A 13,201-nucleotide genomic window follows, 5' to 3' on the forward strand; every position below is an offset into this window, starting at 1 on the left:
TCCACTCAACTATTTAAGGTTCGCTCTATTTTATCCTTAATGTGAAATAATCACCCGCCAACCATTTGGAACACTAAAGGAGCCATTCCTTTTCCTTTGCCATACCCACTGAACACAACATCTCCCACCCAAGGTAGATAAAATTTGAATGAAACACTCTAGATGCATCTTTTTCGGGTGGCTCTCCGGGCAAACGGTCCATCGTCCCGGACTGACCCGTGGCGTGACTCCGTAGCGCGCCCACAAGCCCCCCTGAATCGATGAATTAATCGCATGAATGAAGTAACCGAATCGCACCGGCCCCATCGCTCTCTCCATCGGTGCCATCGGAAGATTCAGGTCAGCGGTCACTTTCGTAGCACTTCGGTGGCCCGGGCCGTTACTGTTACGGCACCGAATATGTGAGCGCGCGCTCGCGTTTGTGTGGGGATGCTTTGCGACCGTGGTAGAGGGTGGGTGCGGGACCGTGCGTGTGTGTGTGTAAATATATTTTTGGGCAGATTTTCGGACCAGCTGAACCGCGACCGCGAATCGTACGCTTTGGGGTTGGCGTACGCAAGGGGAGCATTAGAATTTACGTAACACCCGTCCGCGTCATGCCTGGCGTTGCGCTTCTCCCTGGCGCACTGCGGTCGACACGGGTACACACTTGGCTTGTGGGGTTTTTCCTTTTTGTTTTCTTTTCTATGCTGTTGTTGGCGGCGGGTCATTTATTATTATTATTTTGTGTGTGAGTGTTGTGGTAGAGTTCGGCTTTGGCGGGTTTTCAGCTTCACACGCAGTGCGGCTCAGGTTACGAAGAGATAGATTGAGCGATATGGGGACGAAATGGGACGAGCAAGAACCAGGAAGTGTACGGTAAGCATGACACAAAGATGTATTAATACATGAAGCATAGGGGGAATGAAATGAATTCAAAAAAATTAAAGCCTAAGAACTTCTGCGTTGTTCGTGCTTCGCGTTTGCGACAATCTTTACCCAATCGCAAAAGATACCGGATCATTTTTTCCCGGCCCATGTCCTTCGCTTTCCGGTATGCGGCATGATGACGTAACGGAAACGTCACGCGTCTGCCGGTTGCTGGGTGCTGGGCGGACAGAAACGGCGCGTCTGCGCGTGGCCTCCAGATGCGTTCGGCAACTTCCGTCACACACGTTGTGTGTCAATTGATGCCGGATCTTGCCGGCTGCCGGTCGATTTTGGCCAGAACTCGCCAGCATTCGCTGACCGGCCATTTAGCGCATTTCGAGTCGGGGCTGGCTGCGTGACGGCGTGGCAAAGGTGTGAACGAATGGGAGAAAGAATATGTTTTGTTTTTTCGACATTGTTTTCAGTCGTGACAGGGGTTTTGGTCCCCCGCCCGTAGTTCGTTTTGTTTGGTGATAATGGGAGGATAACGGTTCCCGAGCACAGAACGCTAAACGTACCATAATGAAAATGTTCTATTTTTCATGGTTTTTTGAGTTTGGAAATAACATCCAGCCGATTAGATAATACCTTTACCGCGCTCCATGTGTGTGGCTTGAAACGTATGAAAGGAAAACACTGACGAAGCAGCATTTGATTGAAGGCGTGTGGAGAGCCTCAAAATTAGCATTTAAATTTTAAATACGTTGAAGGTTGCTGTGCCGATGCCGAGGAATGGCGACAACCATTGGGAAAGGGTGTCCGAAATGCGACAACAGAAAACCGCTTCAACAATAACAATTGTAATGAGCCGGGTCGTAAGGTTCTGTTTGAGGCCGAACCGTGCATAACTCATCAGCCGAACGTAACGTGGCGCTCGAGCAATTGTGCGTTGACAAATGTCGTAAGGGGTCAGCCATACATTACGTACCACAAAATGAGAATATTTTAATGCAGATGCTATTATTGCCAAATGTAACGTTTTAACGCTATTTATTAATCATATAACGGTTTGGTGTAGGCCTCTCAGCATTCCTTATTTATCGGGCCATTATCAATCGATTTCTGGGGTACTACAGTTATTATTAAGCTGAATTTATAAAACAAAAATCTACTTCTAGGAATGGATCAGACCCCTAGTATTGATGTCCGTTACTGGATTGGAACAGATACTTGATCACTGAATCGGGAATGGTTCGAGATTCGTTCTTTGACCAAGACAGGTTTAACTACAGTTTTGAATTGGAAAAAAGTTGAGTATCCGACATAAAACCAGTATGTTGTTGGTATAGTTTAGTAGGTTTTAGCTCCAATGAAGTTCTTTCGCATCTAATAAAATCAGTATAGTCTGGGGTTTCCAGGATCTGTATGGCCTCACTTGCTGTTTAAGGAACGGTATATATTTTTTTCTTTTTTTTATAGAGGCTTTGAGCCAATTGGCCTCATTCGCCTCTTTAGGAACGGTATAAGTTAGGATCAATTCCAGGACTTGTATCAGTTCAAGATCAGTTCCCAGGCTAATATCGCTTGGAAATCAGTGTCAGGTTTTAGGTTCGGCACCAGTTTCAGAACTACATGGTTTGGGGATCCATTACAGTACTTGTGTAGGTTCAGATCCAATGAGATCTATTTTGATCAGCTGTAGTACCAGTATTCGTTCTGTAAAAGTTCCAAAATCAATATAGGAACAGTTTTAAAACCGATTGAAAGTAACCATTTATTAAACTCTATTAATCATAATACATAATAACGCATAAATCTATCATCATGGGTTTTCTACCAGGACTCGATTCAACTTATACCCAAAGTGAAATTTTTGAAGCATCTTGATGTTCAAGAAATCGTAACGCTGCAAGGCACCCTGTCATTTTGTACGGTTGCGTAATGTTTGGATGAGCCCCGAGTATGTCACACTATTAACAGGAAGAAAAATCACCTTTTTCTCTGTTTCTTTCTATCTCCTTGTAGTACTTGAAAATGTGAATGATCACATCTGGCAAGAGCGATAAAAATAAAGTGTAGATGGACTGGGCTGGGTGAGGTATTAGAACTTTTACGCAATGTCACGCCAAAATAAACGTAAGTATCCTGGCACACACGTCGATTGTGTGCAGTGACGCAGCTGGGGCGGGATGGTGGGTACCATGGCCATGGAAGAATTGATTGGTAGTAGTTTGCATTAATAATTTGTTAATTTATCATTGATCATTCTTGATCATTGCCGACCCGGTGACGTAAGACCTGGTGAAGAACAATGTGGGATAAGGTTATGATTTGGGGTTTTCTGAATTCTGGACCTAATGGACAGGAATTACTTGCCGAATTTCGTCCCCTGTTGATGGGTCCTATATGTGCGTAACGCTATAACTGCTCATTTGAGCTTCGCCGTTTCGCATTGATCTTCGTGCATCATATCTGGTTGAAATAAAACATACACACACACAAATTACACAATTCGCTAGCTCGCCAGGCAAATCCCATTTGTGACGGCGATGGCACATCCCTCACAGAAGCAGCCTTTGTCACAGGCCACCGCCGGTTGTTTACCGTTGCTCTGCCGGCATTGGAATGTTTCCCTCCTTTACATAGCGCCCGCTTGGTGGGTGGGAAGAAAATCCTGCTCGTGTCCTACAAAACGTTTCGCCGAATCGTGGCCGCTCACCGTCGATCTTGCAATTGACACCGACCTGACACTGATTCGTCTCGGTGTTGGCCTCCATAACCGCGCGCACACTAGCGCACCAATCAGTGGATCCCTCGCACCTCTTACACAAACTCCTCCTTCCCCATTCTGCTTGAAAACTCGATCGGATGATCGCGCAAATGATGATGCCTCCTCCCTGCCAAAGGGGTTATAGGGTGGTTTGTGTGTTGGGAGAGGGGTGGACGATTTCTTTTCATCTTTCATCCCCGCTGCAAAGCCCCGAAACTATAGCCAGCCCAGACCGGCCAGTTATGCAAGGCTGTATGGGGCGCGATTGTTGCGAATTTTTGGGGCCGCTCTCCCATGCTGGGTGTGCTTGTGTGTTTACATGCGCGCGTGTGTGTGCGTTTTCTTTTACATCTTACATTACTTATAATGATGGTTTTGTTTTATTTCTTTATCACCTTTTGGCGCTGTTGGTTTCACTTTCGCGCAAAAACCGTTTGGCCTACAATCCCTCAATGCGGTATCTTTGCTACCTTTTTCTCTCTATCTCATTAACTCTCAAACTCTATCTCCTTTTCTCACCATTTTGGGGCTGGTGTATAAAGGCTGGTGTATACATACCTTGTCGGGTCATCCGCGGCGGTTGCGTATGACGCACGTGTGCCGCCACCCGTCCAGCTTCGGCACATGTTTGCTCTCCTTTTTTTTGGTCGTGGTTATGCGTGGTACATAAATAAACACGTCACCTACAATCAGCTGCGAAGGTGCTGTGAACGAGGTGCCCCTCTCGGTCGTACCCAGAAATAGATGCGGCGAAGAAATGCGACGACGAAGCAACAACGGTGGACGAACCTAGTGCGGGATGTTTATTGTTTCGCACCAATTAATGCCTGTAACTCCGGTTCCCATCGAGAGTCGATAGTTTTCTGGCGCAAAGTGATCTTCAATTGTTTGTAGAATGCACCGAAAGTAGCGTTAATAATTAGTTTCACTTTATTTTTAACAATCTGCGCTTTTTACCGAGCGAATGCTGTAATCGATAAGGCAGTCGCTGTACTTAAGCGGATTGCTTGATTAAGTAATCCTAAGATGAGTGCTTAAAGTGAGAAATTTGCTGACGAAACAATTGATTTTTGAAGAAAAATTATTTGAACGGTCCTGGATGCGGAGAGTCACAGCTGATTGCATACATTTAGGCGCCTTTGATGAAATTGGCTGTAAATAGAGTATTTTTGCTTAACAAAAACAGATTTTTTGCTTTCCTTTTTAAAACTTACATCATAATGCGCTTCTTTCCTTGGGCAAGATGCACCGGAAGCATTCGGAACCATTAATACACGCTCGAATCAAACAAACATCGGAACCATTTTTTATCTTATCGCGTGCGATGCATTGGTCAACAGATAGGCTTACAAGCGCTGCTCGGTTACCAGTTTTGTCACGACCGTTTTTTGATGGATGGATTAGTCATTAGTCGTTTGGAAATACACGCCCGTTATCAGTGGAAGCCCTCTAAATCTATATCTAAAGAACTGTACTAGGAGGCGGACGGTTCATCGCACCTTTGGTATGATATAATGTGCCGAAATGATGTCACTGGGTCTTTAGAGTGTTGAGTTACACCTTCCACGTGCTTATCATTACCTGGGACACTCCCTCGTTAGGAGGCTTTGAAAGTATTTCGGATACACGATACAGGAAAGGAAGAGCAAGAAAAACACGTGACGCGGTATGGGCAACACTTTGAAGGTCATTTGAGTTAGCGAATAAATTATTCTACTGTTGGAATAGAGTAGTAAGTGCAGAGGCGAATTTATTCATCTCGGGGTCTTACGCGGCGCGACTAATGATTGCCAAAATGTATGCAAAGTAACGTGGTGTTTGTGACTTGATTTCTTGTTTGTTGGTAATTTTAAGATTCTCTTTACTTGGAATTATCGATAGTAACAGTTTTTTTTACATTTAATGTGGATGATTTTCTAAACAAAGACGCATTTGGTCTTTTGTTGAATGCCTCAAATATTTAGTTGAATGCAATCCTCGTTTAAATAATTCTAAACTTACCGTAACTAAGCTTTGCTACATAAACGCTAAATGAGGTGATAACTGAAATTTCTACAAAAAGTAGAGTTATAGCTCCAATTCGATTCCTCGGCAGAAAGCTCAAAATTGTTAGATTTATACATTAGTATTTTAAACACAAAACAAATCAAAAAAGAAAAAAGACAAAGTTGGAGATTGATCAGTGCCTGAGATCGAAGTGTCCCACTTAATACGAAATATGTATGATCTGTTTGTAATTTTTGTCTCATCATCAGCGGTATTGAAACATTCAGATACTTGAGATTTTTGTAAAGAAATGTCCCCACGAGGAAAACCTTCATGCTTTCATGCTCACGAGAGATATGATTGATGCTAAGTAGTGTAAGAAAACATGATGATTCTATCTAGACCTGAGAAAACTGTCTCCCGTTACGACTTTTTGTATACATATGTCAAAAAAAAAGAAGAACAAATTATAACATATATGCTATTCGCAAACAGAAGTGAACTAACAGTTGAGCTTCGACCTTGGGAGAATACAATATGTAAACTGTAAACTAGACTATAATATATTACTAGCTGTATTCAATAGTAGTAAATAAATATAAAAAAAGTCCAGGTATTGTCGAACAATGAAAAATAGACACCACAAAAGTGTCATATTGCATACCTTGTAGGCGCAACCCATCTTGGCGAAAATAATGTCGACGTAATGTTTTTTTATTTTTTCTACCCAGACTTTGCGTCTCCTGACGCCATACGCCTTTTTCAATGTAATAACAGTCTGACAATCTTCTTTTTAATGTATCCATCCTATTCAATATAAATACATGTTAATTATTCTTAATACTAAAAGCCTAATCCGTCGTATTGGCTTAACATTCAAGCTTCTTTTTCTGTATTCGCTGAAGCTCTTTTCTCTTCAGAAGATCAAACAGCCCGGCCGTATAATGTTTGTAGTACTCTACCAGGTCAATTCGATCGACATCAAACTCGAGCAATGCTTCATCCACCCTGGAAAGTAATTGCCTCATGCGCTTGACGTTATCGTTTCGTGCTGTCCACGTGTGGCAGCGAAAGTGTTCGGAGACGTCGGCCAGCGTTTTCAGACCCGTCGCCATTCTAACATTACTGCGGAAAAATCCGGATCAAACCGTAAGATATCCTATGAGCTTGAAGCGAGATCTATACGTACCATTTTGGCTTTTTCACAATTGTTAGGAAAAAGTCCGCAATGTAGGCTAGAAGGTACATCCACCAGAACGTAATGAGCGACAGAATTCGACAACGGGTTATCCGCATACGAACATTTCTAAAAATAGTTTCAATTAAACAGTTATTCTGATAATTCTTTAAAGAAAACATTCTTACCTAAACAGTCGACCACTATAGGTCGGAAGACTCGCCCCAACAAGTCCAATAAACTGCTGCCAGGAGATGAACTGCTTGTCGAAGTAAAAGTTGTACACCGGTGGCTCAGCACCCTGTCGATCGAACGATTCCAGCACACGCTTTTCCTCCTGCCGATGGCTCACGTCACAGGCGGCAGTGATCAGGCCGGCAATGCAGTAGTCCACCGGTGCCAATGCCGGACACGCAGCAGGATCCCCGTAGTACCAAAGCAGCCGTTGTTTCAGTATCGGAATGCACAATGCTGTCACACTTTGCAGGCTATCGACCCAACCGGGCATGGGCTCTCGGTAGCCGGGCGTCACAATCGGTGGGCGGAAGATACCGATCGGTAGGTCGGAGAAACGCTTCTGTATCATCACTTCCGCACACTTCTTGCTAAACGTGTAGTTGTTGGGCAGTGGGGCAATGATCGAGGGCATCAGTTTGGCCTTTTCCGCCTCCGTCAGCGGTTCCAGGATGCGTCGAATGTGGTCCCAGCCGCCGTACCGTATATCATCGTACACGCACTCTTCGATGTGGGCTCGGTCGCAGTTCGAGTAGAAGGTGGAGACGTGTACGATCGCCTTCAGAAGGCGCGCTTGCCGTAAGAAGGTGTACAACCGTACGGCACTGGTTACATTGGTGTCCAAAACGGTTTGAAACGACATGTCAAACCTTACCGTAGCCATGACATGGAAAACAATCTTGAAAGGAAAACCATTGGTAAGCAGTTCTTTAAAATCTGGAAGAAATGCTGATCATCTAACCTGTGTCTCGTTGAGTAGATCCGTTTTGTAAGGTTCCTTTACGAACTCATCCGTCGTAAAATCAGTCTCAACGGCGTCCAGCTTTGCGAACACTTTGCTGGGATGCACTTCAGACTCTCGTATCTTATCGAATATCTGCAGAACAAGAACACATCAAAGCAAATATAAGAACCAAAATGTCACAACACCGACACGAAACACATTGTAATTAATATTTTCCATTGCCATTTCGTCATGCGACAAGCGCGAGATTGCCCTTCGCTTTTCTAGCTGCAGTTAGACGCACTTCCTTTTCACTTATGCAATGAAATCTGCTCAAGGACAACGTGGCTTCAAACCGCTCAAGTCGACCGCCCATTAACTGTAAACCTGTTTGCCGTATCCTTGCCTTATCGGGTGAGGCGTACGCTTTGCGCTATTTGCGGTCAATGAACCACCACCTGTCCATTGATGGAACCGTGCAGGCTATAATTTACCGACGAAAGCAATCAGTTTTAGACACAATCGAAGCTTGTTGAAATCCCACACGACCCAACACTAATCACTGGCAATCATGGAAACGGTGGATACTAACTGGATCGGAAATCAGCTGACGCAATCGCTCGGGTACGCTGGTGCCACGCTTTTCCCGCACAAGCAGCACCACCTTCTTGACGGCCATGCTTCGGAGCAGCTTTTCCACCAGCACTTTGCCGAGAAATCCGGTACCGCCGGTAACGAGCACCACGGCGTCGCGGTAAAACTCCAAAACGTTTAACTGTTTGCTGGATTCTGTGAGAGTACTCCCTGGGATATCCATGTTGGGGTGTTTTTGTGTGGGTTAAATCACGTTAATTTTGATGTCACTCTCAGCTTGTTAGCACAAACACACAAACGGAATATAAAGCGAAGAGTTCTGAAACGCAACTGGAGAACAGTTTCCTGTGTTTCGCTTCTATATAGCTGTACGACGATATCCTTGATCGTTCTATAAGGCGCTGTTAGGTGAGACGCTAGATGCTAGATTAGCTTCCGTTTACTTCCGTCCGTTATGTTCTCGATGTCGCCAAGAGTTTCTCAATGTAAACTGGTAGAAATTCAATCAAGACAGCCCAGTGTACTCTCGCAGCCCAGCTCGAACTTGGCACATTTATCGCACGACGAAACATCTGTGCAAATGTAAACGGAAAATTTTGATAGTACACGTACGACAATGTACGTCTCGTCACACGAGTATAAATACAGTTGTGCAATAGGAATATTTAGCAAACAAAACGCCTAGTGGATTATTTTGAAAGGGAATTATAACAACAATAAACATTCGTTGTTACAAATGTAGCACAAAGCTTTATTAACTTTGTAGATTTATTGTCGTGATGTAAACAAATAGAATGTAAGAAAAAATTATAATGAATAAATATAAAAAAATAATCAAACATTATTAACCTATCATAAACAAAACATGCACAAAGACGCTCAAGCTCTGTTCGCCGCCATCGACGACTTCCGGCGATCGTTCTTCCTCATCAGCTCCATTGCAATGCCCTTGGCGTACGATTTGTGGTAGTCTCGCCAGTCGATCTGCTCGCCATCAAAGTCCAACCTCTTGGCATCGTCTCGGGATAGCAGTGACAGCATCCGCTTCACGTTGCTGTTGTCCATGGTCCACATGTGACAGCGGAAGTACTCGACCGCGTTGGAGAGTGTCGTAATGGCGGACACAATTTTCACGTTGCTAGATCGTACGGGAAGAAGAAATACGTTATTTTGGAGTTAATGCTCATTGGAATCAAAGAGACGGCTCTTACCTGCCCCGCTTGCCAAACCAGGCCAGAATTTCATCGGCAATGCGGGCCTGGAGCGTCATCAGCCAGAGCAGCATTTGGGGAAATATTTTCCAAGGACTGATGCGGCATTTGATGCGACTGTGGATCAATAGAGAGAAAGACATATTATTTTGAGAAGAAACGTATACACTCGTTAAGAGTTCGATCGTACCTTAGCCATCGATCGAGCACGTTCGGCAAACCAGAGCAGACCAGCTCCACCATATCGCCGTAAGCGAACCGGTTCTTCTCGAACGTAAAGTTATACACCGGGACCGGCTTTTCCACAGGCAGAATGGTGCACTGTCGGCGGTAGATGTCGCACGCCGCCGCCAACATCCCCGACACCGTATGATCGACCGGCGACATGAACGGCTTTACCTCCGGCTTCCCATAGTACCACATCGTCTTGCCCAGGACGACCGGCACGCACAACCCGGTGGCACCGTGGAAACAGTCCACCCAGCCCGGTTCCGGCTCCCGGTAGCTCGAGATCACGATCGGCGGCCGGAAGATCCCAATCGGCAGATGGCCAAACTCGCGGCCAACCATGGCCTCCGCACACTTTTTGCTAAACACGTACGAGTTGGGCATATTACCCAGCACCACCCGCGTCATGCGTTCCTTCTCCTCCACGCTGAGGCTCTTGAAGAATAGCTGGATGTGCTCGAGCCCTCCGTACGGTACGTCGTCGTAGATGCGCTCCTCGATGTAGGGCCGATCGCAGTTCGCGTAGAACGTCGACACGTGCACGATCGAGCGCAGTTCCGCCATCGAGCTGGCGAGGGCGTACAGCCGCTGCGCTGAGGTGACGTTGATCGCGATCGCTTCGTCCAGCACCTCGTTGAACCGGATCGAGGCCATCACGTGGAAAACGATCTGTGGTTATTAGGAGCAGGATTGAGCATGGTTAAGAATTAAACGGATTGGAAATTACACACCCACACACACACACACACACACACACACACACACACACACACACACACACACACACACACACACACACACACACACACCTGCACTTCATTACAAAGTTTCGTCTTGTCGACGTCATCCACAATGTCCTCGCGATCGAATGCGGCATCCACTGCTACGACCTTCGCGAAGCGCTCCTTCGCATCCGGTGCCGTGCTACGGATTGTGTCGAAAATCTGCAAAAAAAACGGAAAACCGATCACGCTCACGATTCACTAAAACATTTACTAAAAACTAGAACAAAGCAGGATCACACACTAACCGGTCCTTCCAACATCTGCTGGAGACGATCCGTCGCACTGACGTTCGCTTTGCGCCGGATCAGGAGAAAGATCTTCTTCACCTCAAAGCAACGCAGCAGCTTCTCGACCAACACTTTGCCGATAAAGCCGGTGCCACCGGTAACCAGCACGGTCGCGTCACGATAGAACTCGGCCACATTCAACGCACCCTCCAACACTGGTCCCGTATCGATCGTTTCCGTATTCATCGTACTGCACTTTTCACAACTGCTGTACAACCACTATTCAGGATTCTTCCCTAAAACCACAGTACAAACTTTCGAAATCTACCGATCACCGGAAGGCTGCAAAAGCACTGATCGGAGCCTCCGTTCTGGAGCGAGCCTTTATACTACCACGCACAATACGGAAATAAAGGTACGCATTGGCGCAACGCACAATCCCGCGCGCGACCCAGTCCGGCTAGTGGGTCTGTGGGGCGCAGCAACACGTTTTGTTGTTGATCGATCGGCTCCTGGGCAGAAGAATTGGCGAGATCTGTTGCAAGCGGGAGAAGCGCGGTTGCTGATTCTCACGCCCGGCATTGTTATCCCACCACGGGCTGCCCCAACGTTGCACAGCGTGTCCGCGGGTGGATCTGCGTGTGAAAAAGAGGAATTATTATTGTTTTGTTCATCGGCAGGTTGTTCCGAATGTGGTTTGCTTTGATCAGTATTCGCGAGACGTCGGTCTGATGACATTATTAGTATGGTCATGCGATCCAGCAGTTTTTAGTGTCATGGTTTGAAATCTCGTATAGAAACTTAATCTAGTCAAAATCTAGTCAGAACTATCAGCAAGGTGTTAACATCAATGAAATTTCTAGTGAAAATCTAAATCTAATAGCCAACTAATAAGTGTAGGAAAGGTTAAGTAGAAAATGTCCGTATATTATATTCACAAAGAACTTGGATCCACTGAATTGATTCGCTTCTTTAAACTATCTTGAATCTATTTTTTTTAATCAAATCTCCTTTCAATGGCAACTCTTCTTAGTAGTTATCACATCTTGGACATTCCTAGTTCAATATAAATTAACTATTATATTATGATTGGCTTGCTTGACACCTTAAGTGTCATGGATTCCTATATGATAGCTAGTTATGATTCCTAAGCGGGCATTCTTCTACTTTTTGGCTCAACAACCGTTGTCGGTCAAGGCCTGCCTGTACCATTTGTGGGCTTGGCTTTCAGTGACTTACTGATTTTCTCCCATAGCAGGATAGTCAGTCCAACGTATGGCGACACGGTCCTTTCGAGGCTTGAACCCATGACGGGCATGTTTTTAAGTCGACGACAGTCGAATTGACGACTGTATCACGAAGCGGGCATTACTGATTTCAAATATTTATTTATTGGTAAGCTAAGAAGTATGTTTATGATATTATTAAAAAAAAACGAATTATGATAAGCTCATTTTTCCATGATTGTTATATATTGAAAATATAAATTGAAAACAAGTATTCTTTCGAATATAGGGTAAATGTACCAGTATTGGGCAGGTTAGAGCAGCAGTATCACTAAAACAGCTCGTACACTTACAATGTTTATTTTTTTTTTTGAAAGTGACATTATTATGGACGATAAATTATCGTATTATGTTGTGCTATTTTTTATTTCCCGTTTCAAATGCATTTTCTAGCAATATTCAAGAAAATCTATCATAAAAACCACACATTCATTGTTTAAGTGCTTTATTTCTCTTAATAATGAAACCTGCCGATCTATTGGCTAACAGCAAATCTGCCGAAACATGTTGAACTCTGCACATTTTGTTTGATATTTTGAAAAATATGCATGGAAATGATGTGAAACTTCGTATATGAATAACGAAAACAAATGAGCATAATGTAAAAAATATGTGTTGAGACAATTTTCAACGCGTCTTTGCGTAATTATACGTTTTTAGCTACCCTGCCGAAAACAGGTACACTGCCGAATACTGGTACATTTACCATATTGAATCCACAGATACTCATACTCAGATACTTAGATATATTCTCATTATATTACCATTAATGGATATTGCCGCCCCATAGCTTACATTACGAATATTCAAACCAACCAAGGAATAGCTCATATCGCTACGAATATCCACTAAATGTTAGAATATGCTTTTCACATGATCGCCATTGTGTTTTAAGCTAGTTTTTATTGTTGAGACTGTTAGCACATTGTCCAATTTAGTTGGTTTATATATTCAATTATTCCGGCACATATTTTGACATATCACTTCGTTAGCACCTTGAAATAAAAATAAATAAACAAATGAATAAATCTTAAGTAAAAATGTAATATTCCAATCAGATTGAACAGATCACTGACCAGACTAACCTATGAGGTCCTTTTGATTTTGTTTTCTTTTGCATTTGTTTAGTA

At 44.2% G+C, this 13,201-nt stretch overlaps 2 protein-coding genes across 2 annotated transcripts; both read right to left on the reverse strand.

The window, feature by feature from the left end:
• Positions 1 to 5,371: 5,371 nt before the first annotated feature.
• On the reverse strand, positions 5,372 to 8,653 carry LOC120904077 (fatty acyl-CoA reductase wat-like). The gene is made up of 5 exons (XM_040313820.1): positions 8,333 to 8,653; positions 7,759 to 7,893; positions 6,971 to 7,695; positions 6,795 to 6,911; positions 5,372 to 6,730 (listed from the first exon to the last, which is right to left on the reverse strand). Exons 1-5 carry the CDS (start codon positions 8,555 to 8,557, stop codon positions 6,475 to 6,477), a joined length of 1,458 nt encoding a protein of 485 aa, XP_040169754.1. The 5' UTR covers positions 8,558 to 8,653; the 3' UTR covers positions 5,372 to 6,474.
• Positions 8,654 to 9,057: 404 nt separating this feature from the next.
• Positions 9,058 to 11,378, reverse strand: LOC120904078 (fatty acyl-CoA reductase wat-like). The gene is made up of 5 exons (XM_040313821.1): positions 10,804 to 11,378; positions 10,583 to 10,717; positions 9,736 to 10,442; positions 9,546 to 9,662; positions 9,058 to 9,472 (listed from the first exon to the last, which is right to left on the reverse strand). Exons 1-5 carry the CDS (start codon positions 11,029 to 11,031, stop codon positions 9,214 to 9,216), a joined length of 1,446 nt encoding a protein of 481 aa, XP_040169755.1. The 5' UTR covers positions 11,032 to 11,378; the 3' UTR covers positions 9,058 to 9,213.
• Positions 11,379 to 13,201: the final 1,823 nt, after the last annotated feature.

The sequence above is a fragment of the Anopheles arabiensis genome, chromosome 3, assembly GCF_016920715.1.
Source record: "Anopheles arabiensis isolate DONGOLA chromosome 3, AaraD3, whole genome shotgun sequence".
Classification (NCBI taxonomy): Eukaryota; Metazoa; Arthropoda; class Insecta; order Diptera; family Culicidae; genus Anopheles; species Anopheles arabiensis.

Bases quoted from the DNA above. Each gene is read 5' to 3' on its own strand.
- LOC120904077 (XM_040313820.1), bottom strand. From the start codon at position 8,557: ATGGATATCCCAGGGAGTACTCTCACAGAATCCAGCAAACAGTTAAAC. The intron at 7,696-7,758 runs GTTAGATGATCA...TTTCCTTTCAAG, and splicing joins ATCTACTCAACGAGACACAG to ATTGTTTTCCATGTCATGGC. The intron at 6,912-6,970 runs GTAAGAATGTTT...AACTATTTTTAG, and splicing joins TATAGTGGTCGACTGTTTAG to AAATGTTCGTATGCGGATAA.
- LOC120904078 (XM_040313821.1), bottom strand. From the start codon at position 11,031: ATGAATACGGAAACGATCGATACGGGACCAGTGTTGGAGGGTGCGTTG. The intron at 10,443-10,582 runs GTGTGTGTGTGT...TAATAACCACAG, and splicing joins AACTTTGTAATGAAGTGCAG to ATCGTTTTCCACGTGATGGC. The intron at 9,473-9,545 runs GTAAGAGCCGTC...CGTACGATCTAG, and splicing joins TGGTTTGGCAAGCGGGGCAG to CAACGTGAAAATTGTGTCCG.